The sequence below is a fragment of the Channa argus genome, chromosome 19 (assembly GCF_033026475.1).
Source record: "Channa argus isolate prfri chromosome 19, Channa argus male v1.0, whole genome shotgun sequence".
NCBI classification, from domain to species: domain Eukaryota; kingdom Metazoa; phylum Chordata; class Actinopteri; order Anabantiformes; family Channidae; genus Channa; species Channa argus.
Genome location: NC_090215.1, coordinates 3,127,325 through 3,154,152, shown reverse-complemented (window position 1 = coordinate 3,154,152; position 26,828 = coordinate 3,127,325). Strand labels below are relative to the sequence as shown.

The window sequence follows — 26,828 nt, the reverse complement described above, 5'->3', positions numbered from 1 at the left end:
CACACACACACAAATACTTCCAGTGTCTCATCGCTGCTTTAGACAGCTGAACATTTAAGCCTATTGGGATTATGACATGATGATGATGAGCTTAGATGTCAGGGGTTGGCTGTGGTGGTATTGGTGGGACCTTCCCCTCTTGACAGCATCAGTGGTACAAAATACAGTAGCTACATGAGGGCCGACTTGGTTAAGAGCACGTGTTGCTTTAAATTTGTATTGTACAAAACGGTGGACAGGTCAAAGCCAGGTGGGGACTTCGGTGCACAGATTAGCACTTGATAGCTGCACCTTTAGGTCTCTTGACATGATCGGTAAGTTGAAAGGCCTCGTCTGTGGCCCAATGATGTCAGCAGTTTCTGGGACCACCAAAGTGGCCCCTGATCTAGCTGCAGCCAAGGTAAGACCTGTTTGGGTATAAAATAACAGATATTTTTCGGTGTTCTTACAGACTTTTATAAGCCTTCCCACTGTGTGCCAGGAGCAGCAGCCGGAGCCGAGGCTAAAATCAAGCATAAGTAGAAAAATGAAACGTTTGCAATTACTATGTAATACAGCAAGTTTGGTTGCATTTATTTGTCCTTAAATCACATCAGTGACTCCTGTCTTTCCCTCTATCCATTTAATTGTTCAGCCTTTTTTGCCAGAAAAGAGTGAAATCAAATTGTTTCATTACACAGACCTCATTAAAGTCACTGATTACCCAATGGGCACTTCTAAATTCATTTAATCTCCAGCACAGCTCATTTTTAACAGTGTCTATCAGGCGAAGGAGTCGTTTATCTAATGCCACATTCACCATCCTTTAAAACGTTCTCTCATTTAAAATTTCTCTCTAATGACCGTGGTTTGAGTAATGAAGCTGAACATCTGACTCCGTGGAAAATGTTGATTTGCTGTGTAGGGGGAGAAGTCAGTCGATAAACAGAATGAGGCCAAGAAAGTAGACAAACCGCAGGCTAAGTCATTCATTCATCTGGATTACTGTACATCCCTTTTGGCTTTGTCTCCTTTTCGCTCCCTTTGACCAAACCGTGGACAGAATACAGACACATGCTGGGAAACTGGTTCAGGAGTATGGTGTTTAGTTTAAATATGTCCAGGGGCTCTTAAAGCATCTATAAAGTCAAGTATAAGTATAAATACTTTTATATACTTATGCTGAGAGTTTTTCCAAACTCATTACTGTCTTGCTGTAGCTCTCAATGCATTTGTATGCTGATTCCTACTGGGATGAAGGAAATAGCTGCAAATATAAGGTGAAATATGATCAGTTATACCTTGCAGCTGATTTACTTTTACCTTTACAATATCTACAATATGCAACTTAAGGTAGCGTTAGCATGACACTTGAAATCAATTCACTCTCCCTGCTCCAGTGTGTTCCTCTACTGTCTGCTAGGCTCCATCACAGCCTGCATGGCTCTTTAACTATTAGTCATTATCAAAGAAGCGCAATAAATAAAAAATAGCAAACCTAGGAAGCAGAAACTGTGGCTAAGCCTTAATTTAAATACATTTTGCACTGCTGCCAGTGAGTCTGGCTTTATGGAAGGCATTGACTGCCCCTCTCCACCATTAGATCTGTTTTGGAACATCTATGAAGGAAAACTTTAAGTAGAGTGTGTAGGATCATCCAAAAGACCACTGTTTTCCAAAGAACATTAATCATTCACACCCATCATATAACACATTTTACATCAATAATTATGATGCTGGTGTTACTTAAATGGGATAAAAGAGTAAGAAAGATGGTAAAGTCAGAAATTTAACAGATAAAGGTTAAAATAGGCTAAGTATTGTTGGAACATGTTAAAAAACAGACTGAAGCATTTTGTGTTTGTGGGAGGTCTTAAAGAAAATCAAATCTGGACGACATCAAATCTAAGTCCGACTGACTGTTCCTTCTCAAAAACACCAGCCACAGCTCCTGCTCCAGCCCAGTATCCAGCCTCAGGCTCTACAGCAGCTCCCACTAACCCTCATCAAGCTGGATCTTAATGGTTTTTCCACCTGTGTTGTGTTTTATTTTCTCCTAATAACTTTTTTTTTTTTAAAGAAAAAATATATAACACGAGTATATATTGTGTATAAAATGCAAGATTCTGTCCTAGGTCCGCTTTAGTTTACTAATTCACACGTCTGCCAAGAACACAGACACCACTAACCAGCGTCAGATTAATCATCCAGTGGACACTAATTAATTCGATTCTCTGGCAGGACGGCAAAGTGAAACAGAGAAGGGCCTCAGAGATGAGCACAGCACGTGAGATCTTTATCCCCTAGTGCCACATGCATATTAGCAGGGAGATGACCTGCAAGTGGATTAAAAGCTTTTCAGCTTTTTAGATTTGAAAGCTCACCAAGGCCTCTTCTCCCAGCAACCAGCACAGTTGTACAGATGTTACTTTCCCAGATGAAAAAGACATGTCGTGTTTCATAGGTGGATTTTAAAAGCATAATGTCTGCTAGTGGTATCAGCTGAGTGCAGTGTGAGATGATGTCAGACTGTCAGGACTTTAAAGGTGACACCATAGTACTTCACTGCTACAGCCAATCAACTTCATTTATTATTTTATAATTTAGACTCTACTTCTGTAAAAGTTGAAGCCATTACCTTCTCTGGCTTTCACCAAGATCTCTTACTTTGCCCATTTGGATGATAGACATTGGGAAATCCGATTTTGTGGTGTCTCAGTAGGACCTTTATTTTGAAAGAAAACAAAAATAAAATAGAAGATTTACGGGCTTAAGTCAAATCTGACACTGTTTTTTTAACACTGTACTGTGCTGTGCTAATCTCTGTATAACAATTGGACAAAGATAAGTTCTTTCCTGCCCTCTCCTGTCTGTCAGATGTACTACTACAGTTTTTCCATTAGGAGGCGACACAGTAACACAGATGTCTGGACTGTCTGGACTGATTGAAGTTTGAAGAAGAATTTCTATTAACGCAAAGCACTAATTTCTGAGTATAAATGAATTTATTTGAAATTACAAATCTCAGTTATTAAACTAAGTCTCTGTGGGCTGAAACAACAGCTGCCGCTTTCAGTGACATAGACTTGTTTGACTTAAAGGGTGAATTCACATATTATCAACTTGCCCTCTTTGGCTTTAGTTTAGGGTTTTCTTTTAGGTTTAAATTTACATGGATGCTTTTAAATTTGCCTCTGACTTCCCTATATTAAAATATTTCCCTGCCTGTAGATGAAAAACTCCTCCAGATGACATCACCTAGAGGAGTTTGCAATCATTGGGAGTTCAGATGATGTCATCGGAGGGAGCTCTGGAAAAGCATGTTGACGATGATTACAAACTCCATAGTGTGAGCTACAAGAATACATAATATGAGCTGAAGGTTCCTTCAAGTGATGTCATCTGGAGGCAACTTTTAGCTAAAGTAGAGAGATCATTTGATTTAGTCAATAGAAACATTTTATGGCATTTATGTAATTTATGTACGACCCAAACTAGAACCAAATGAGACAAGTTCAAAATCAGGAAGGCTTCCTTTAAGAATAAACAGGTGGTATTCATCAGTTTTTAAACAGGCGATTTTAACGTGTTTGTAGAGTTATGTCATACTCATTTATTAAGATTGTGGCCAGTTTGTCATCTTTCACTGTTAATCACATAATATAATCATTAAACAGTTTAAGTTTTGAGATGTGAGAGGAATAATTATTTATTTCAAAAATGTATTTCAACACACATATCGATGTGTGTGAATGTATGTGTAGGTTCTTCTTATGAGTGTGTTTTTCATGTTAAGTCAGGATGCAGCCCCTTCTCCACCTCCACCCACTGTCATCAACAAGTACTCAGATGAGCAGCTCAGAGCCATAATCAGACGTACGAGAGAGACACTGGAGCTCTAGAGGGAGAAAGTGGTTGATCAGTACTTCCCCTGAGATCAGCCCTTCTGTCAGTGAGTACAGACAAAGGACTGGTCATTTTTATGGGAACAAGGCCGAGCTTCATTTCATCACAAATTATAATTTTCAAATTATTTATTACTTGACTTAAATATTTCATCATCTTCGGTCTTATTATTATCTTTATAGCTCCACTGCATCGCAAAGACCAATACACAAAGGTTGTGGAAGAGAGAAAACAACAAGCAGCAGAGGAACAAAAGAAGAAGGAGGACGAGGAAAAGAAGAAGAAACAGGAGCAGGAGAAGAAAAAGGAGGACGAGCAGAGGAAGAAGAAGGAGAAGGAGAAGGAGAAAAAGACAGCGCAGAGTAAAGTTAAGAAGAAGTTGAACATTAAGTCCAGGTTAAGTGAAGCTGTCTGGATTTCTGTTGATGCCGTACTGAAGCCAGTGGAGGACAGAATGGACTCTGTGCTTGGAAAGACCAATGACCCGTTCACAGACCGTCACTACATTGCCTGGCTAAGCTTGGTGACTCTGGCCTTCAACTACAACACTTGGTTTCTCACTGCCCGTCTGTGTTTTCCGTTCCACACCGAGAGCACCGATCCTTCCTGGTTCACACTGGACGTGCTAGCTGACCTAATGTACCTGACAGATTCTATCATCTTCTAGCCCCACAAACACTTTATCCAAGGAGGGGACATTATTGTAAGTGACCCTGAGTAGTAACGGTCAATCAGAATTACATAAAGTTAACACATGACAACATGACTTTTTAGGTACACACAATTTTTTTCCAAGTACAAGAAATGTAGAATCATCCACTCTCAACAAGAGACAAAAGGAACAAGTAAAAGAAACAGTAACAGACACAGATCCAGAAAGAGGACATTTGCTTTCTCTGTAGTGGGTATGGACTATGTCCATATTGGCCCGAATCAGGAAGCAGCATTTTGATGAGTATGAATGTAGGAAAGTATGAATGTACATATAAATATAAATGAGATGTTACACACAGTGGAATGTATAGAAAATGTATATATAACATTATAACAGAAAGATGTTATAAAATACCAAGTTAAGATTCAACTATAAACTAAAAACGCTAAGTGAATAAAAAATAGGGCAATATGCTGAAAAACGTGTCCACGAATCAAAAGCATGGAAACAAATATGGGTGAAAAGTTACACTGATATGGTCAAAGCCCATTATTGTCCTTGGCGTCTTTGGGCTGTGGGGGTTGGGGGATTTTTTGGACACTGGCAGGGGAGATGGGCCAGACGTTATGGTGCCCACTCTTTTGGTGACTGAGGTTGTCTGGATGTGTATTATGGAGGGAAGTGACCAGCGTACAACATCCTCTGTTTACAGTGTGATCATGCAGAGCTGGGGCTGGACAACATGGGACAATACAGCTATTACACGAACCATCAACACATCTCTCAAAACAGGCATTTTTCCAACCTCGTTCAAGCAGGCCCAGATTCCCCCACTGCTCAAGAAGCCTTCTCTTGACCCCTCTCTTGTGGAGAATTACAGACCCGTCTCTCCTCTTCTATTTCTGGCCAAGACCATGGAACAAGCAGGTCTTCAAGCAACTCTCAGGCTTTCTTTCCACGAACAACCTGCTGGACATTAACCAGTCTGGCTACAGTCTGGCTGCTCCACAAAAATGAGAATCCTGTCGTAGAATCTCTGCTGCAAAACCTTGATTCTACTCGACTTATCTGCAGCCTTTGACACTGTGAAACATCAGATCCTCCTGTCCACACTCTTTGACTTGGGCATCTCTGGATAAGCTCTAGCTTGGCTTCGGTCGTACTTATCGGCACCAACCTTCAAGTTATCCTGCCAGGGACCTGTTTCTAACTCTCACAGCCTCCCTACCAGTGTGCCACAGAGCTCATTTTTAATAAGCTATAAAAGGACTCATGTCACACCACTCTTGTAGCTTCACAGCTCTGTCTCCTGCCCACAGGGTGATCAACTCAACAGCTCCTGCTTACTTCACCTCCCTCATTTCCCAACACTGCACCGAAGACACCAAGCAAAATTTTTCCGCTCAGTGATCCACGATTGTAGTACGAGCTACCAAACTCGTCATCCTCAGCCACCTCACTCCCAATATTCAAAACACTGCTGAAACAGAAGACTTTCACACCTTCCTATGCAATTAAATCTACTAAAAAAATAAACTAACTTTCTGCGCTTTCTTGCACTTGCATCTCAGGAAAGGGAAGCACTTCTTCTGATAGGATTTTGCTTTGATATTTTCTCTTTGACTTACATTTTTGCTTACCTTGCACCTCACTTTTAAGTTGCTCTGGATAAAAGCAAGTCTTCCGCACCTTCCTATGCACTGAAAAGTTTTTTTTTTTTTTAAATAAATTTCCTTTCTGCTCTTTCTTGTACTTGCATCTCATGAAATGTAAACACTTCTCTGGTAGGACTGTGCTTTGATGTTTTGCCCTTGACTTAGATTTTTTTTTTGCCTTGTAAGTCGGTTTGGATAAAAGCATCTGCTAAATGACTTAATGGAAATGGAAATGGAGGAAGGACGACATGATTGATTTATTGATGCCTATATAGAACTGCACCAGCAAAGCATAATGTTCAGAAGCTACTGTAGAAAGTGTAGAGTAAGCACTGCTGGGCTTGGTGGTGGAGGGGCTGCGCATGTACTATTTTGGCTCTTGCTGGATCGTGGTTCCCATGAATGTCTGGAACTCTATTGGCTGTTGTTTCCCGAATGAACAGTGATCATCACATATTTCTGGGGAGCGCGGGGTGCTCAGGTTTGTTGAAGTGCAAATGAGTAATGACAGTATTGACTTCCACAAACAAGATGAAGGCATTGGGGGATGTTCAGATGCTGCAGAGCACTTTGAAGGACCATATCCATGCTGCCTTTTTCTGACCTAACAAATGCCATCATTGTGGTTAACACACATACTCATGATTGGATACTGAATGGGCCTATTGGACACAAACAGATGTAATATCTTTACATAATTACAAAAATGACCCAGGTTCCCATTGTCCTGTTCATGTTCCATATTTCATATAGTCATTGATTAATAAGTACTTGTTGAATGTTCCAAATGTACATTTTAAAAAGACATTAACACAAATGAATTTAATTACTTCTTCGTTAGAGTGATTGGCACCACCAGTTATCTCCTTTTTGCGCTTCACCTCAACGCCCGCTTTTATTATCTGGCCTCGGACTAGCAGGGCATCGGACGAACTCACTGGGTCTACTCTGGTCAGGGCCTCTGTTCTCTTGCTTGGGATACTAACTATCTGGGACTTTCTTTTTTCTTAACTCCATATAGCTGCATACTGCAGCATGTTAATGAAAACAAGATCTCTGAAGCTAAAAAGCTCCTTCTGCACACCGAGCTAACAAGCAGCTTTTTGTTGGGTGGTAATAACTGTTGCCCACTCATCACTTTTCTCTAATTTGCATATGAAAACAGCCTATGTTGATCTCCGCATAAACATTTTGGGTCATTTTCTGAATAAATCTTACTGATAATGTTTTTCAAAAAAAAAAAAAAAAGCTGTAAAGTAATGCTCACAAGTATTTGTATTATAACAAGATAACAACTACATTAAGAAAACGTCAAAGTCATATTGTAACAAAAATAGTTCCTTGTTTAAATGGTGAATACAATAGATGCAGGCTGTTCACAGAAGTGTGAAGAATTGTCAGATGTGTTGAAAACACACGTATAGTAAATTATACAGCTTTTGGCAGTAACTGTAGTGTTTGGGACACTGTAACAGAGTCTGTCATTTACAGTGTACAATTTCCATCAGAGCAAGCCATAAAAAAATCAAACCTTTAAAATGTATTGTTTCATCTCTTACCTCATATGCTTCTTACCTGCTGATGTCCCTGCTGTTGACCAGTGAGTTGCCTTTTGCAGACACCATGTTCAGACAGATGACAGAGTACTTTTCTATGGCATTCATGGTCTCCACAGGTGCCTGCGGTGCTACTACTTTGCTGTCTGCAGTCTGATCAACATCGGGGGTTTTAACGAACCACAAACCCTCTTTCTGCCCATAAAGATCAAACCTATCAAACCTATTATGGTAGAAATGATAGTGAGAGTTTACTGTCACTGTAACTGTTGCCTGTGGAGTCCTGAATGTCACAATGTTTACTTGCATCATCAATTCTCACATCTAACTTTCCAATTCAACTTTACCTCATTTGATTTATTTATTTTCTCTATCATTTTACCTCAGATGCGAGATGTCATTGGTGCAGCCAGAGCAGGACAGTCCTACTTCCAATCCTCCATGGACAATACTGTTGTCTACATGATGACCAATCACATCCCCACTTTGGTACAAAACAGAGTCCGCGCCCGGTATACACACATGTGGGACGCTCAAGGCATGTTGGGTTAGTGAAGTCCTCTACATTTTTATAGAATATCACCAAGTCTAAAAAGTCTCAAAGAGAGCTAGTTAGACCCCAGAATAAATGTTTTCAGCTTTATCTTAATGCTTTCAGATGAGTCTGAGCTGCTGGACAAAATGCCTCTGGTGATGAGAAGTGCTATCACTGTGGACATCAACCTGACAACTTTCCAGAAATTTATCTTTCCAAGCTGCAAGCGCAAAAGTAACCAGAGTAAAACTAGATGCAAATTGGATGTAAAGTTAAATATTTCCTGTATGTACTTTGCAGGGTTGTGACCAGCAGATGTCGGTAGACGTGTTACTGAGGCTCAAGTCAATCATTTATCTACCTGGAGACTTTGTGATGAAAAAAGTGAGTTTTGTAGTAATGACTGAATTGTAAACTTGGGAACTAGTGTTGAATAATGTGTTGGGAGTCAGGTTCAGTCATGGTAACTGGTAAATGGTCTGCACTTATTTAGCGCTTTACCTATTGGCACTCAAAGTGCTTTACACTGCTTCTTATTCACCCATTCACAGTCCCACACACACACACTCATACACAGATGGGGGAGCTGCTATGCAGCTGGCCAACACTCACCAGGAGCAACTAAGTTGGGGTTCAGTGTCTTGCTCAAGGACACTTTGACATGTGATCGGAGGAGCCGGGGATTGAACCAACAACTGTGAGATTGGTGGACGACCTTCCTGCACCAAAGTCGCCCACAGTCACTGAGAAAGACTCAGGTGTGGGGCTAGAGGTGTCGCCAGCGGTGTTACAGACTCCCCCTAAAACCCCAACCACCTCTAGTGTATATCTACCAGTCAGAGAAGATGGTGTATGTATTTAGCTTAAGATTCTAAATGAATGTGAATTCTTAAGCACTGACTGTATTCGAGGCTGAAATAATTAAAAATATCATTATACTGAATCTACAGAAAACAATGAATGACAGTGGCACATGTATGCGCTGCAGTTTTAGCTGTGTTTTGATTAGGAGGACCCCCACAGAGCTCAACAGGCTACCGGGGTCTCCTTAGGTAATTGTCACAACTCTAGGCTACACTAGTAATTGACCCAGATAAACCTCTGCTGCCAAACCGCTTCATCATCAAAGCAAGATCACTTCACAATAAAACGAATTATACCAAGCAACAAACTACAGGATGGCTGCATTATGGTCATCACAGAGATGAGCCTCAACCTGTTGAGGATGTGGATATCAAGTTAGGCTGCAGAATACATCGACCTGACAAAACCATTAAGAGCAGGGGAAGGAGACTTTGTGTGTACATGAACAATTTTTTTCACTGGTGTCTCAAACACTGCTGTTAACATTCCTACAGATGCTACAACAGCAGTGGGCTACTTGCTAAGATTCATTAGCATACAATACAACTCCCACCCTGATTTATCACATCTTAGAGGATCTCACACGGACAGATTTCACCTCCACCTAACTATAGTATGATTTGTTATTAATTATTTGGAGTTTACTAGAAACATTTATTATCACCATTTCAGATTCAGGATTAGAATCAGCTTTATTGGCCAAGTATCTTAACACAAACAGAGACTTTGCTTCTGGTCATTGATAGCTCCCAAGGACATAGAGTAAATGTGTGTATGAGTGTGTTTAGTCATTTTGTGGAGATGCAGTGGTTGAGCAATAGTATGTGCAGAATTTATGTGTAACGTACATTTTTACTGCTTTTTACTGCTAGTTCAAATGCTCCATCCCTCCTTTGAATTTGTGCCCTTGATTACATCATCTTTAGAGCCGCTTCTGCTTGCACCATCTCACATGTTTGAAACATGTGCTTGTCAGAAATGACAGACTGAATTTGTTATTTAGAGAGAAAGATAAAATAGTTTACAAGAGCTATAGATCCCCTCTTCATGAGAATATCTTCATTGCAGCATAAACTTTGCTGATGGAAAAGAATAGTTAAGCAAATTCTGTGCTATTTGTGACTGGTGCAGATTGTTTTTGGAATATTGAAAACACCTTAGTTCTGAAATATATGTAATGATTTTCTTCTTTCCCTCCTACATCCCATCAGTAAATCCTCTGCATGAATTGTTGACTCTTGTCTCTACAGGGAGACATTGGTAAAGAGAGGTACATTATCAAAAGTGGAGCAGTGCAGGTGATGGGAGGATCTGATAACAGGGTTGTGTTTGTCACACTGAAGGCTGTTGGCTGTGTGTTTGGAGAAATCAGGTGAGATCAAGTTTGAGGATTGGATTAAAAGGCTGACAAAAACTGGACTGATACTGGCAGCCTCCAAAACAAAACGCTTTGTTGGCAACAGATGCTTGAAATCTTACATTTTGCTGATAAGACAGATTGTTGGACTGATTTGTGACACAAACAAGACCACAATGTCTGTTTAGAGATGTTTTATTTTACACAGCCTGATGTTGGCTATGATAGAAGGATCAATGTAACCGTGTTTAGTCCGTGTCTTTCTCAGTCTGCTTCAGTCTTCCAAACATGGAGAAAACAGGCGGACTGCTAACGTGAAAGCACATGGCTTTGTTAACCTTTTGGTGCTGGAGAAGAAGGACCTGTTGGACATCCTGGTGTACTACCCAGAGTCTCAGAAAGTCCTGGCTAGGAAAGCAAGGTGAGTCCGCGGCTGAGCGTAATGTCAGGTGAGGCGTGTAAGTGTGAGGTCAGTGGTGTAGGATGGGAATGTTCTTTGGTTTTGTTTATTTTTCAGACGGCTGCTGGTGCACTGAGCTACGGTAAATGTGATTTTGTCTCCTGATAATTGTTTGGAGTAAATGTACAGCTCTGTTTTCAATATCTTTCTTTTCTTTTGTACTGTGTTTCCTGTCATTACATCACATTATATTAACTGTTCCTTCAATCATTTCCTTGGCCCAAAACATTTATGTCTTTTTTTAGTAATTTTTCATTTAGCACATTTAGCATAACCACAGTGACCATGAGATGATCTTAAATGGACATTAAATATGAGAACAACAAAGCGATTTCAGCAAAAACTAAAAGTACATTTAAGATATGTTTACAATTTATACATTTTTTGGTCCTTTGTCCTCATCCCGTGAGTTCAGGGCCACAGCGGATGATTTGTCTGCATGTCGATTTGGCACAGTTTGCACCCCTCCCCAGTTTTTACCGGGCTTGGGACCGGCACTGGATGGCTGGGGTTAAGGGTGGGCTGGTGGGGGCTCAGTGTGCTGCCCAGGGACACTTCGACATGTGGACAGGAAGAGTGCGGCTCAAACCTCCGATCTTATGGTTGGTGGGCAGCCACTCTACCAACTGATTACAAATGATTTTGATATAATGCTGCTCCACTGCTGGTTGTATGTAATTTTTAATAAAATCCCATTAGCCAGTGCACAACTTTAAACAGTGTATTAAATAATAATGTGTCTATACTGAAATCTTTCTTGTCATTCCTGATGAAATACCACTAATAGGTACAAAATTTTAGTAACATTTCCTGTGTGCCCAAATTACACGTCACCTTATTCTAGACTGGTTTTAATTCTAAGTTCTAGACAGCGTATGGAACAATCATTCACATGAGACAAAAACCCAAAGCCTCATTCATTTGATAATTGATAACTGATTGTGTGACATAATTTCAAAATACATTTTCCTTTTTAAGATGCCGTTTTTTTGTGTGGGTTTGCATTGTCCTTATATTCCGATTATTACTGTATCATTCTACAATTTTGTTTCATTAATGCCTGACTGATTTGAGTGTATCTGCTTAAATAAATAATTACATAAACTATCCAGTTTTTTTTTAGCTTGTGGATCAGTCAGTTAGTACAGGAGGAGCTACAGTTCACCTCAGATGGTGAGGTCCTTGTTAATCCTGTTAGCCAGACAGAGACATTTCAAGGCCTGATTAACTAAGTGGTTTGTGAACTCTGCTGCCATTAGGGACGGAAATAACCTCACCCCATGACCCCAGCTGCCTTTCCTCTCATGAACCATGAAATTCCTATACTGTTACATGATGTAATTTAATCAAAGATGTGCTCATTTCTGTGTGAAAGGAGCCAAAACCCACAGTTGTTTTAATCTTTTTCATGACGGCACAATTAAGAACAGTGTTTAATAATGTCACAAAGCTGCATTGTAATATTTTATGAATAATGACTTTCCTACTTGTATACAGTGTCTAATTAGGCCCTCTGCATGGTCCTTGGTTTGGATTGGAGTATGCCTGTCCTGCCTAGTAGTGATTGGTGAATGAGCTAGCTGATCTCCAGGGGGAAGGGGAGACTTAAAGGGAATTAAAGCATGTACGTGGGATGACGACTGCAGAACAAGGACTGTAGCATTCAAGACGGTAATTTGTGGGTTTGCTGTTGCCCACACAAACTCACACCATGTTCAGCACATTGAAAAGGTTGATTCGGGCTCCTGAGCCTCCCCCTGCCCCTCCTGCTACACCAGCTCCACCACCTAAGGTAAAGTCTCACCTGTTTCCAATAATTTAAACATGGGAAATGGAAATGTTTTTCAGTATCCAGCCTTTTAACAGTAACAGTAACGTAAAAAGAAAGGGACTAAACGGTCAAAAGGGACAAACAGTATTGTTTTTATTTCATTAATGTTTACTCCTCTAGCTGGATTTTTTTCTTACTTATTGATCAGTAGTTTGTACTTGTTTATTTTCTTGGTTTGGTGGAAGTTTTTTCATTTCTTTTCTACTATTTACGTGGAGAGCAGCTGTAACAACACAATTTCCCAGTGGGAAGTTTTTTAAATCTTGAAGAAACGTCTATTAAAGGACGACTTCAACTTGCTTTCTATGGCTTTAGTTTAGGGTGTAAAGTTGCATTAATGTTTTTAAACTTCTCTCTGACTTCCCTATATTAAAATGTTCCTCTGCTTTTAGCTGAAAAACTCCTCCAGATGACATCACCTGGAGGAGTTTTTTATCATTAGGAGTTCAAATGATGTCATCTGGAGGAGCTCTGGAAGAGCAGGTTGACCATGATTACAAACTTTATAGTATGAGCAGCAAGATGACGTAATCTGACCTGAAGGTTCCTCCAAGTGATGTCATCTGGAGGCCTTTTTTAGTTAGAAGTAGAGCAAAATGTTAACATAGGGAAGTCAGAGGGAAGTTTAATGACATTTATTCATATGTTGTAGCCAAGCTAGAACCAAAAGACCAATATCAGTGAAGGTGTCCTTTAAAAAGGTAAGAAAGGTGGATGCAGAATAAGACAATATATAGTTGAGTGCAATCCGCTACTTTAAAATGGAAAAAACCTAATGTTTAACATAATTTTTAATGCACATTAAACTAGCAAAAATGCTTCTTTATCATATACTGTAAAAAAAAAAAAAAAAAAAAAACTGGTCGAGTGTATAAAAAGAAAAGTTAATGTAAAAAAAAAAAGGTTGGAACCCCGTTTATGAAATGTTCTCGAATACTTGATGTTCTCCGCCTGTTTAACCTCCTCTAAACTCTTTGAGTGGCCTGTGAGCAGCGTTTGTATCCTTTCAGGTATTATTCTTCAATACATAATTGATCAATTTGCTTGGTTGTCTGATCCATCTATAGCCTTCTTCTGAACTATCTTCTAACCAAACACCAATTACCAAATAATTCAAATTTGGTCCCATCAAACCACATAATCGTGTCCCAAAACTCATTTGGATTGTTCAGATGCACCTTACGTGCTGCCTCTACAAGTAAGCAATGGCCTCCTTTGTGCTTTTGTCCCAAACAATACAAACTTGTGCAGACACCTGACTGTAGAGATAAAGCAAGTTTACTACTGGCTTCCACTCTTTGGAAGAGTCTTATTGTGTCCATGTTTTTTCTGAAGTATGGTCTTTAAAGAGTTCAACACGTTTGCAATTCTCAAGAAACCTGGTGCTGACCCCAACAACTTTTTGCCTTCCTATTGATGACTTTTTCCCACCTTTGCTAAACCGACAGTGTTGTTCTTACATTATATTTTAGTTTTCACGTGCACACTGTTAAATCCATAGATTAAATGAAGTAGCAGGGTGTGTACACCCGGCCTGCATGGGGTGATTTACGGATTTATATACTTTATATACAGCTGAATCCCTGTGGTACTTTTGAGCAATAGGAAATAAATGCAACAGTAAAGAGGTGGATTTCAGCAAATTTGAAAACTGTGCCTGAATTTGTTGAAGTAGCATTTAGCATTGCGTGAGCTGCATTCACGTCAGTCGCATAATGCACGGTTGTCTTGTATTTGTCTTAAGTCAGTGTTTGTTTTCCACCTTTGTCTGTCTACTGGTACCAGTTTTGTGTGTTCACAGGAAGAAAAGCCTCCTGAAAAGAAGGATGAAAAGGAAGAAGAGAAAAAAGATGAAGTGAAGGAAGAAGATGAGACAAAAACAGGTAAAACGCAGTGATCTGCACACAGATAACACGTCCTTTCACACACTCACTATTTGATGCTTCTTACTGGAGTCAGATTCTCCTTCATTCTTTAAAAATAGAAAAATGAAAGTGGGTTTTTTTACAATGAATAGTGAATGCACCACTTTGCACTGGTGCTCCATAGGAAATGCAACCTCTAGCCAACAGAGCTTGGTTCAAGCATTAAATAATTTCAAATCTGTCCTGTCTTATTATACAAAGTGTAATGAAAGATCTTTATTGACCCTTGTTTTACTGGGGATCTCATTGGAGTGGAGTTGTTTTGTTTCTATTTTTAATTTGGAATTGTAAAATGTACAAACACATCTGCTGCTCCCTTTCAGGGGTCTCCACAGCGAATCATGTGCCTCCATCTAACTCTGTCCTCTGCATCCTCTTCACTCACACCAACTAACTTCATGTCCTCCCTCACTACATCCATAAATCTCCTCTTTGCTCTTCCTCTAGACCTCCTGCCTGGCAGCTCCAACCTCAGCATCCTTCTACCGATATATTCACAGTTTCTCCTCTGAACATGTCCAAACCACCTCAATCTGGCCTCTCTGACTTTATCTCCAACACATCTAACATGAGCTGTCCCTCTGATGTCCTCATTCCTGATCCTGTCCATCCTCGTCTCTCCCAAAGAGAACCTCAACATCTTAAGCTCTGCTACCTCCAGCTCTGCCTCCTGTCTTTTCTTCAGTGCCACTGTCTCTAAGCCGAACAACATCTCTGGTCTCACCACCGTCTTTATCATCTTTCCTTTCATTCTTGCTGATACTCTTTTATCACACAACACACCTGACACTTTTCTCCACCCGTTCCAACCTGCCTGCACTCGCCTCTTCACCTCTTTTCCACACTCACCGTTGCTCTGAACCGTTGACCCTAAGTACTTAAAGTCCTGCACCTTCTTTCTGTCTTGCTGCAGCTAAGCTTCATTCCTCTGTTTTCCAGAGCAGACCTCCACCTCTCTAGATTTTCCTCCACCTGCTCCCTGCTCTCACTACAAATCACAATGTCATCTGCAAACGTCATAGTCCATGGAGATTCCTGTCTAACCTCATCTGTCAGTCTGTCCATCACCAGAGCAAGCAAGAAGGGGCTCAGAGCTGATCCTTGATGCAGACCCACCTCCACCTTGAACTCCTCTGTCACACCTACAGCACCTCACCACGGTCTTACAGCTCTCATACATGTCCTGCACCATTCTAACATACTTCTCTGCCGCTCCAGACGTCCTCATACGATACCACAGCTCCTCTCTCTGCACCCTGTCATACGCTTTTCTTAAATCTACGAAGACACAATGCAACTCCCTCTGACCTTCTCTGCACTTCTCCATCAGCATCCTCAAAGCAAATATTGCAGCTGGTGTACTCAAGCACAATGGTGGTGGATTAGTTATCACTGTCACATCACAGCGAGAAGGTCCCCAATTTCAATCTGTCTGCTGGCTGCAGCCTTTCTGTGTAGAGTTTGCATGTTCCCCCTGTGTTTTTGTGGATTTCCTTCAGTTACCTCCTTCAATCCAAATACATGCATGCTAGGTTAATGGGTGACTGGATAATGTGAATGGTTGTCTGTCTGTGTGTGTCCCTGTTTTTTGCTCTGAGATAGACTAGAGACCTGTCTAGGTTGGACCCCACCTGTCACCCAACTGTCATTTGGATACAGGATAAGCGGTTACAGATAATAGATGGATGGAATAGAGAATAGAACATTGTGCATTAGGACGGTCCAGTGTTGTCGTATTTGGTAGTGTACGTTAGGCTGGAGCTAAGATCAAAAATGAACACTGTCCAGTCTTTATATTGCAGTAGTATTTTTGTTTGACACTTGAGTACTACTATGATTAACCTATGAATATTATTTTGATCTACACATTTTAATGGATCACCTCAAATTTTTGCTATTAATTAATTCTAGTTTTGTTTGAGAGTCTCTTCTTTCCCATAGAATTAATATTTGCCTTTGAGAGGTTGCAGGTTTTTTAAACACAAAACATTAATCACAGTTTGTCTGGTGTATTACATTCTGACATCCTTATTAAAATTTGTTAATTTGTTTTAAAATTTGTGACTTGAACAGTGTCGTAATTTTGTTACAATCCCAGCTGCTCCAGTTCCTCCAGCTGCTGCTCCAGCTGCTCCTCCAGCTGCTGCTCCAGCTGCTGCTCCCGCTGCTCCTCCAGCTGCTGCTCCCGCTGCTCCTCCCGCTGCTGCTCCAGCTGCTGCTCCAGCTGCTCCTCCAGCTGCTGCTCCAGTCAATGCAGATGGGGCTGAGGGGTAAGAAGGCATCATATACCTTAGGTGGCCTACATGTTTCATAACATGAACTTGCACCACACCCAAACACAGTAGTTACAGAGGTAAACTCATATTTCAACTCCAAATGTGCAGACACATGAAAGGAGATGATCCTTTATGGACATGGATGTGGAAACATAGTAAAAGCATTAAAGTCCTGTCAGATTTAACTCGCTAAAGCAGATGGTCATCAAATCCTGGAGTAGATATGCAAATATCAGTGGACTTTGAACTTTAAGTGTATGATATAAAAGTTAAGTGTTTTTAGCTGTATTATCTCCTCACATTATGGTGAGGAATGATAACTACAGCATACTTGTCTAAATTTCTTCTTTTATAGAAAGCAACAACCCTTGTGTTTTTAGGTTGGTCAGAAACGTTTGAGGATTGTTAATGAGGTGTGGAACAGGCCTTTTTAAATGCTCCACACTAAGTGACTAGTGTCTGTGTGCCTGTCTGGGTAGGTCAGGGGCTTGAGGGCATGAAGCCAGAATGTTGCTGCTCAGTGCCCAGTGCAGGCCCCTAAAACCCCTAAGCGTGGCCCCTTACAGCTAGTGGGGAGCCTTTTCTGGCTTCTTTGCCCCAGGACTCATCTAGTGTCATCACACAAGATCCATACTGATCCCCAGTCCAGCTAACCCCTGCTCTAACCCAGCTCTTCAAGCAGGCCAGGACACAGTACAGATTGCCCAGAGTGAGTTCATCCTAATTGACTTTCATTAAGTGACATTCAGTACATGTACACCAGTAACAGTTGTTGCCACCCAAATCCATACTTCCCTTTTATCTCCATACATGATTATAGATAGGAACTGATTTTATTGATACCAATGGTATTATCAAGTTATTTATTAATCCTCTTATTGATGCCTGTTCAGTTTGTTTCACCACCATCATTGCAGCTGTGGTCGCTCTTTTTTTATGCCCCAATTCCTTTTTGTTCCAAGAAATAGATCAGACAACCTTTCTTAAGTAGAACACCATTCAACTTATCAACTAGAACTTTACTCAGCTGGTGTTCTGCTGAAGTTAGAGCAGCCAAGACCACATTGTGACTTTCAGTCTGTGACTTCTAAAGAAGAAAAGAAGCTTAGGAGCTTCGTGGTATTTGTGACTGAGAATGATACACATGCAACTGGGAGTAAATTACAACTAATTTTGTGCTTTGCAGCTCATGTCTACACCTTTTGCCTCACAACCTTCTAATAAATAAAACTGCGTTTTTTTAAAAGACAGAGTTCTTTATTTCATATTGGTTTCTTGGGTTTCAGATAAAGATGGAAATGTTTGTGGCCTTGCTAATGTCAGTCATAAGTGTCATAAGTGTTGTGTCTGCCGGCTTTTTCTGCTAAGGCGATGAGGATAAACTTGAACTTTTAGGCTGAATGTTATATACAACAGTTTCTAAAACTAAGCTAAATGTCAAAGCTATTTGAGATGTTACAGCACTTCTATTTAACCAGTGAACCCAGTGTGAACTTGACTCGTATTTTATTTTAATGTTTGACTAAAATTTCCATCTTACTTTTGACCAATGTCAATTGTTTTTCAGGAAATGTGTTTAAGCCCTCAAGTAACCTTGTTACTGGAAATCTGCACAAACTGTACAGTACAGACATACTGTAGTATAGAAGGTTTTAATTGTATAGTGACAGAAAAATGCTGACTTCTGACTTTTTTGCATCTCTCTCCCTATGCTGTCACTACTGAGAGACAGCATAGGGAAAAATTATAAAATCTGACTTATCATGCAGCAGACATTGTGTCAGTTGCAGTTTTAGATGAACTTGGAGCTGACTTTCAATTAAAAATGAGGCGGCATTGCTCTATGATCTCTCCTCTCATTCTGGTGCTTGTCTGCAGCCTTTTATCATGTTGTAAAAATGTTGCAAAGCCCAGTTGGAAATAAGTTTATGCCAAGGTTATGTTCTGGTGCTTTCCTCACTCTCCATGACACGGGACCACTTATTGGCCACTCTGAAATAAACTAGCGGGCTAAAACCCACTGTGACACTGTGAGCAAATATACAGTAGTGATACAGTGAAACCTGAGACATTATGACCATGTCAAAGTAAAATCCACGGCAGAGCAGATGTGTTGGACTGCATTAGGTTGTACAGGTGGACTCATGTATTAAGAATCTTACTGAAAGTCCTAATTTCTTAAATCGGCTTTATATTTTGCTTCTTCTCCCTGTTTTTAGTGAAGAAGCGCCACCTCTACCTGTCGTCTACTCTCGCTACACAGATGACACACTCAGAAATTTGGTCAAGAGGTTAAAAGAACGGACAGAGATCCTCAGAGAAAAAGCAATTGATCCCTACGCCTCTTCTCCAGAAATCACTCCACCTGTTAGTAAGTACAGTCACACACACACACACACACTCACACAGTCCGAACAGCAAGATGCCAAAGTAGCCATTAAATCCATGATACCTCTGTCTGATTAGCTCCTATTCTGAAGAAAGATGAGTACATCAGGCTAAAGGAGGAGGAGCGGATAGCAAAGGAAGAGGCGGATAAGAAGAAGGCAGAAGAAGCAGCAAAAAAGGCAGAGGAGAAGAAGAAGAAAGATGAGGAGAAGAGGCTGGAGGCTGAGAAGAAAGCAGAGGAGGAGAAGCTGGCGGAGGAGGCCAGGAAGAAGGCAAAAATCCTCCCTGAGTTCACCTGCTTCGATGTCCTCTTCCGTCCCATTGAGGACAAGATGGATACGATCCTGGGAAACACCATAGATCCTTTCACAGGTAGGTCAAATGGTCCATGGCTGAGCTTAGAGGAACACATACTGTATATATATCTAGACTTCAATCTGTGTGGTTTCTGTTTCCAGATCGTCGCTACATTGCCTGGATGACTGTAGTAGCGATGGCATTTAACTACAACGTTTGGTTTTGCTCTGCGCGATTGGCGTTTCCATACCATAATGAAACTCTCAACCCCTACTGGTTATTTTTTGATGTTCTCAGTGACATCGTGAATGTTATTGACATCATGATTTGGCAGCCTCGACTTCAGTTTGTCAAAGCTGGAGACATTATTGTAAGTCACAAAGCATCTGTCGTACCTGTGATATAATCTGAATGGAATCAACAAATCTCTCCCGTTGCCCGCAGAAAGACAGAGCTATGACCAAGACCCATTATCGGAAATCCCAACAATTCAAGGTGAGATTGTAATTAAAACTGAAGTACTGTACAGCACATAGTTCTTGCCTAAAGACTACTGCGTTTGACTAAAGGTCACTTTAACTGATTATGAACCTACTGCTTTTGGTTCTCATTGACTTCCCTATATCAAAATATCTCTCTACTTCTAGCTGAAAAATGCCTCCAGATGACATCACAGAACCCTTCACCTCAGATGATGCCATCTTGTTGCTCACATGGAGTTTCTAATCATTGTCAACCTGGTTTTCCAGAGCTCCGCCAGATGACATCATCTGAACTCCTGATGATGAAAAACTCCTCCGGGTGATGTCATCTAGAGGAGTTATTCAGCTAGAAGCAGAAATATAGTTTTAAGATAGGGAAGTCAGAGAAAATTTTAAAAGCATTAATGTACATTTACACCCTATAATAAAGCTATAGAGAGGAAGTTGTACAAAAACATCTTTAGTTAGAAGCTGAAAAAAAAATCTCTGATGACTTTACTCTTATCTCAGGATGAGAGTAAACGTGTTTTCAGGGTGTGTTTTCTCTGCCCCCTAGAGATTCATTAAATGCACACCAGTTATTTTCACATTTTTATTAATAGAATTACTAATATGGCTAATACTTAGACCAATGTATGTTTACTAAACTAGTGATTACTTGGAGGAACTGAGCAATTTTATGTATATTGAAAGAAAATATTCAGAATTCTCATATAGCTGGAATGGAATAATCCTTGTTTCATAACCAAATTTTGCATCAGTTTGAGAAATTTGAGACATTGGATCAGGCTCCTTACATCGATTAGAGTGTTCGACTAGTCAGGCTCACTCTGAGTTTGTGTAGCAGACAACCCATAACATGTAACTAATGACCTGTGGCTGGAAATCAACAGTATATACGTAGTGAAAAGTGGCTCCAAACAACTTGCTTATTGTGTTGCTTTTACAAGTACAGTAAATGATCTTAATACTTTCCCTGTAGCCTCATGACATTTAAACCAACATGAAATCTAAAGCTTTTCTCTTTGTGTAGATTGATATATTCAGCATAATCCCCTTTGACCTCCTCTGCCTGCGCTTCGAAGTCTCCTCCATCTACCGACTCAACCGCTTCACCAGGGTACTTTTTTTTTTCTTTGGTTAAACCAATAATGTAAAGACAGACAAAAGCAGACATGGAGTATATTTGACAGTATATTTCCCGTGTTTTTCCAGATTCAGTCCTTCTTTGATTTCAGTGATCGACTTGAAAGCATCATGGCCAAGGCCTACATCTGGAGGTAAAATCTTTCATACAGTTTTTAAAAAGGGTGGAGAAACAGGGTGACATCCATAGAGCACGAGTGTTTTACCAGATGGTTCCATGCGTATGAAAAAGACCTGAGTCATATGCTATGGACTTTAAAGTCACCAAATCTCAACTATACTGAACACCTATGGGAGACTTTGGACCAATAGGTCAGACTGTGCTCTCCACCATCATCCAACCCCAAATGAGGGAATAGCTTTTAGAAGAACGGTTCCAGACCCTTGGAGAATCGATGCCAAGGTGCACTCATGTTTTTTTCGTACCGAGAAACCTTGTTGGTTTTCTCTTTAATATCTCCGTGTATGGATATGTTTGTAGCTTAAGAGTATGTGCCGCGCTTGTGCCTCATACCAAGTATTGTTGGGCCTGGTGCCATTAGAGGCTGACATCTACCCATTGAAAGAAATAGGTGGCTTTTCCACATGTAGCCACTATAGTAACATGTATGTAAATGATGGGACACTGATTTTCAATGTAGCCCCACTAGTCTCCTGCCAAGTTTACTTGCATGAATCTAGTCATGAAGCATAGGAAGACATTTATCGGAGTGGAGGGATGCTCTCACAACAAGGAGCATTCTGAATGAGGATCTGGACGCAGCTGTGTATCTTGTTCACAATTCCTGAATTTAAACACATATCCATATCCCATGAATCAAAGATGAAGCGCTTTCAGCTTGTCCCTTCAGTTGCACAGAAGAACCTGTTCTGCAGTTGATTTGGCATGAGTTTACCGCTGTTGCCCTTCCTGCTGCAACCCTGCCCAATCTTTACCACCTTGGCTTATGTAACCTTAGCGGCTGGGGTTGGGCAGTTTAAGGGGTTGGGCCAGGGGGACTTTTAATATCACTATAGATTTTTCTTATTTTCTTTTACCATGATCATTTTAATCACATCTAATCTGTTTCTGTCTGTCTGATTCAGAGTGGCTCGCACCACAGGCTACCTGCTCTTCATGCTCCATCTCAATGCCTGTGCCTTCTATGTCGCCTCGGTCCATCAGGGCCTTGCAACAACTACATGGGTGTATGATGGGAAGGGCACGGCGTATGTATTTACTTTGTCACATTGGGATTTGACGTCAGTGAAGTCAGCAGTGCTCTGAGCCTCTGTCTTGTTTGAGCAGTAATGTTTCTTTCTTAAGGCTTATGCAGTGCCCACCTCAGCTATGGCCTGATTGTGACTTATGTGCATTTTGCAGAATGAAACATACGGTGCATCCAGAAAGTATTCACCTTCTTTCATGTTGTAATCATGCGGTATTGTTTGTAGAATGTTAAGGAAAATAATGAATTTAATCTATTTTGGAATAAGGCATGAGGTGAAGACTTTCTGGATGAACTGTAGCACAAAGTAACATACAATAATGTGTATTGCATGTTGTCCAACAATAGCGTGTGTCTTTACCTCCACAGGTACCTGCGTTGTTACTACTTTGCTGTTCGCAGTTTAATCAACATTGGTGGGCTTCCAGAGCCTATAACCCTTTTTGAGATCACCTTCCAGATGACCAACTTTTTCATTGGTGTCTTTGTCTTCTCCAGTTTAATTGGACAGGTAGTTTAATTGTGACAACTGTCCAAAGATCCCAGACTAGTAGATATGTTCCAGTCATTTAAGTTTGCAAATATTCTTTGGTTCAGATGAGAGATGTCATTGGTGCTGCAACAGCAGGTCAGACTTACTTTCGGGCATCAATGGACGGCTGCGTTGACTACATGAACACCTATACGATCCCAAAGCTGGTCCAGAACAGAGTCCGGACCTGGTACAACTACACCTGGGCTGCTCAGGGTATGCTGGGTAAGTGTTAAAGTACTTTATCCCAGGAACTGTATCCAATAGGACTTAAGCCATATTACTTAATACACTGCTCCAAGAGCTGAAGGATGGATACAGTACATATATACAGTCCCCTTTTCAAAACTATTAGAACCATTTATTTGTTTTTGCTGTGCAAGATATTTGGCTTTAAGATCAACAGATGGATATACTATAAGATTGTAGTTGAGAATTTCAGCTTTAATTTGTTGGTATTTATACCTCATTATGTTAAACAAAAAACAAAACAAAAAAACTAGTATCTGATCATCCACATTAATCTCTTCCAAAGGTATTGGGACATAAGACTGGCAGGTGTTTCTTGTTACCTAGGGCTGCGCTGCGAGATTGATTTTCAAATAATTAACAGCTTAAGCAGATAAAATGTGGGTGATTGACGCAAAGGTGCTGTGTTCTATATCATTAAACATATCAAGGTTCAAATAAAAGAAATTCAAATGATAGAGAAAAAAAGCTGAAATTCTGAGCTTTCAACTGATATCTGATTTTTGATCTTTGAATCCAAATGTCCTCAGTGTACAGCAACAAAAAACATAGCCTGTTCCAATCCCATATAGTGGATTGTAAGTGTAGGGTCACTACTGTGTGCGGTGTATGTTAAAGTATGCTGTCATCTTGCCTCCATGCTCATATCATGGAAACACCTTTGTCTTCTCCAGATGAGTCGGAGCTGCTGGATAAGATGCCGCTGGTAATGAAAACTGCCATCGCTGTGGATATCAACCTGGCAACTTTTCAGAAGATTGCACTGTTTCAGGTGAGTCAGTGTTCACTTTTTCTGGTCTTGTTGGAGCAGCCAAGCCTTGTCTCAAGTTTGTGGACAGCAAAGCTGAACAATGCAGTGAGTAGTTTGTTTTCTCAGCGGCTAAAAACTATGTTACATTTTAGGAAGGGTCACGACAGATCAGCAAGGTGAATACAGTGGGACACTAATATGCAGAGAAAATTGATTGTATCTTCTAGGGTTGTGACCAGCAGATGCTTGTGGACATGCTGTTAAGGCTCAAGTCAATCATCTATCTACCTGGAGACTTTGTGGTGAAGAAAGTAAGTTTGCGTGTGCACAGGCTAAAGTTTGAATGCCCGAGATTAGTTCTGACCTGAGCATCGTGCGTTCTCTGCAGGGAGACATCGGAAAAGAGATGTACATCATCAAAAGTGGAGCAGTGCAGGTGGTGGGAGGACCCGACAACAGTATCGTGTTTGTTACACTGAAGGCTGGCTGTGTGTTTGGAGAAATCAGGTTAGTGTGATATTTATTATCACTGGACTAAAACATTCAGGATCTCATCAAGTTCAATGTGGTGCAGTCATTTCTTATACTAAACAGAGCCAAATGACACTTAATTTTAACATGAAAGAAGGGAAACACTTGTTTTGGGGTGGGCTGTTGGGGGTTCAGTGTCCTCCCCAGAGACAGATGGCCGTAAGCGGGGATTGAACCACTGAGCCTGTGGTCCGTGGACGACTGCCTTACCAAAGGAGCTCCAGCCGCCCCATTTCATATTTATTCATTTGTTAAAGTAAAAGGGTAAAATTAAGGGAAATACTTGTTTTATTACCAGCTTGGGATGTCCTGATCTTTTTTTTCTAATCTGTCTGATCTGATACTTTTACTGTAACAGTTCCCTCATATAGAGTTTACTGCAACTGTGTCTAACTGCTGTCTTCACCTCAGTCACATGTAAGAAGTTGCTATATTCTGTTGTGTGCTCTGATGTAGGATGTCTTAAGCTTTTAAGATGATATGTCTCAACTTCCAAGTCCACAAGAAGTCTGCTAATTTCCATATATGGTTTATAGTAGCTGGCACTGGTCCTCAGGCTCAGCCTGGGTCAAGTCTAATGCTGCCACTTATGTTAGTGTATTAAAGCGTAACGTAAGGGACAAGCAACATCTTTTAAACAGCTGTACGTTATGTCGGACAGTATCCACTTAATAGATGTGACTCAGAGTTATTTGACATAAATACTTTGTTAAATTGTGTTTCTGTCCACCCCACCAGTTTATTACAATCTGCTAAAGATGGAGGAAACCGGCGCACTGCTAACGTGAAGGCCCATGGCTTTGCTAACCTCTTTGTGCTGGAGAAGAAGGACCTGTTTGACATCCTGGTCCATTACCCAGAGTCTCAGAAAGTGCTGGCCCGGAAGGGAAGGTATGTTTTAGAGGCAGATCAGCACCACCCTGGTAAAATAAAGCCCAGAGACATATTGGCCTGCTCTCAAGCTCTTCTATTACCAGGGACCATCCTGATAGCTGAACACTTACACTTTATGCCACCTAACCACAGTTTCCTGGGTTCACGGCTGACTGCATGTCACACCCCACTGTCCTTTCTCATGTCTCCACTGAACCCATGATTAATAAAGGCATAAATAGCCAGTGAGATCCTAAAGTAAAATAAATAAAAATCTAGAGAAAATTGCCAGCATGCCCCTTTCCTCTGTTGGAGTCCCTTACTCTAAGTCCCAGTAAAGCTCATTTAAGATCAACAAATACCTTCGGTATATCTATGTTAGTCATAAGGTGATTGGGAAGATAACGTGCAATACACCACTGATTATCCTTGTTGTACTGAATGTTAATATGCAGCCTGGTTTGTCATGTGATTGGACAGGAAGCTGACTAAAGCTAAAGGTCCTGCAGCTCCTAAAACCAACGAAGAGAAGCAGAAAGGTCTCACTCTCTTTGGACAAAAACCACCAACACCCAAGATGCTCAAAGCCTTTGGAGGCCTGATGGATAAACTTAAGGTAGTCTGTCCACTGAGGCACCAACATCTATTCACTGATAAACTGGGACTGGCAACACACTTACACATAAGCTTAGAGAATGTAAGCACAGGGATGTACACGTTTAAGAGCTTTGTGCCAAAAAACAATTTGTCATCTCTCCACAGAAATCTGCAACGGAACAGAAGTGAGAACAGGATGCATTTTTGCTACTGAGCAGCCCATAAAGGTGAAAACCCGAAAAGGGATTCGAGAACCGAACCATGGCATCTGTGATTAAACACGTATCCATATTCACCATGTGAACTTAACAGACACAGAATTATTCTAACAGTATCGGTTTTCATTATTTTTTTTGTTCTCTTCTTAGCAGCTTGGTTGATAATCATTTGCAGTGAATGATCACAGCCAACACCAGATGTTAGGTTTTTCACTTCCTTCTTGTTGGGGGGAATTTTACTCTTAGCAAGTTTATTGTTTGTTTCATCAGAATACGACAGCTGTCACTGTCCAAATACTTAAGACTGACTCCATGTGGTTTTGCTGCTTATTTGGATCAGTCACTGGTTCCATATATAACAAAGCAGCCTTTGTCTGTAAATACATACATTTGTATGAAGCTAAAAAAAAAAAATACAGCAGAGTACAAAGCATATTTTGAGGTAAGCACTAATTTGTAATTTTAACACCTGAGCAGCATCACTTGGATACAGAATAAAAGCACATTGTGGTTACTAATTTAAAAAGCAGTAAATATGATGCATAAAATAAGCCACA

General features: G+C 40.6%; 2 protein-coding genes across 2 annotated transcripts; both read left to right on the top strand.

Moving 5' to 3' along the window:
* Positions 1–346: 346 nt before the first annotated feature.
* Positions 347–11,043, top strand: LOC137105043 (cyclic nucleotide-gated channel beta-3-like). The gene is given in 14 exon segments (XM_067486997.1): positions 347–400; positions 905–986; positions 1,922–2,003; positions 3,776–3,904; positions 3,906–3,931; positions 4,068–4,602; positions 7,037–7,171; positions 7,761–7,853; positions 8,108–8,298; positions 8,410–8,496; positions 8,576–8,670; positions 10,401–10,522; positions 10,776–10,928; positions 11,025–11,043. Coding segments are annotated over 14 exon segments (1,803 nt in total).
* A 1,635-nt stretch (positions 11,044–12,678) lies between these two features.
* On the top strand, positions 12,679–26,267 carry cngb3.1 (cyclic nucleotide gated channel subunit beta 3, tandem duplicate 1). The gene is made up of 17 exons (XM_067486996.1): positions 12,679–12,759; positions 14,600–14,681; positions 16,822–16,993; positions 19,219–19,370; positions 19,466–19,759; positions 19,846–20,054; positions 20,129–20,179; positions 21,200–21,286; positions 21,382–21,446; positions 22,399–22,521; positions 22,890–23,031; positions 23,118–23,277; positions 23,976–24,073; positions 24,280–24,363; positions 24,441–24,559; positions 25,322–25,474; positions 25,937–26,267. The coding sequence occupies exons 1-17, from the start codon at positions 12,679–12,681 to the stop codon at positions 26,265–26,267; spliced, it is 2,403 nt and encodes an 800-aa protein (XP_067343097.1).
* The last annotated feature ends 561 nt before the right edge of the window (positions 26,268–26,828 follow it).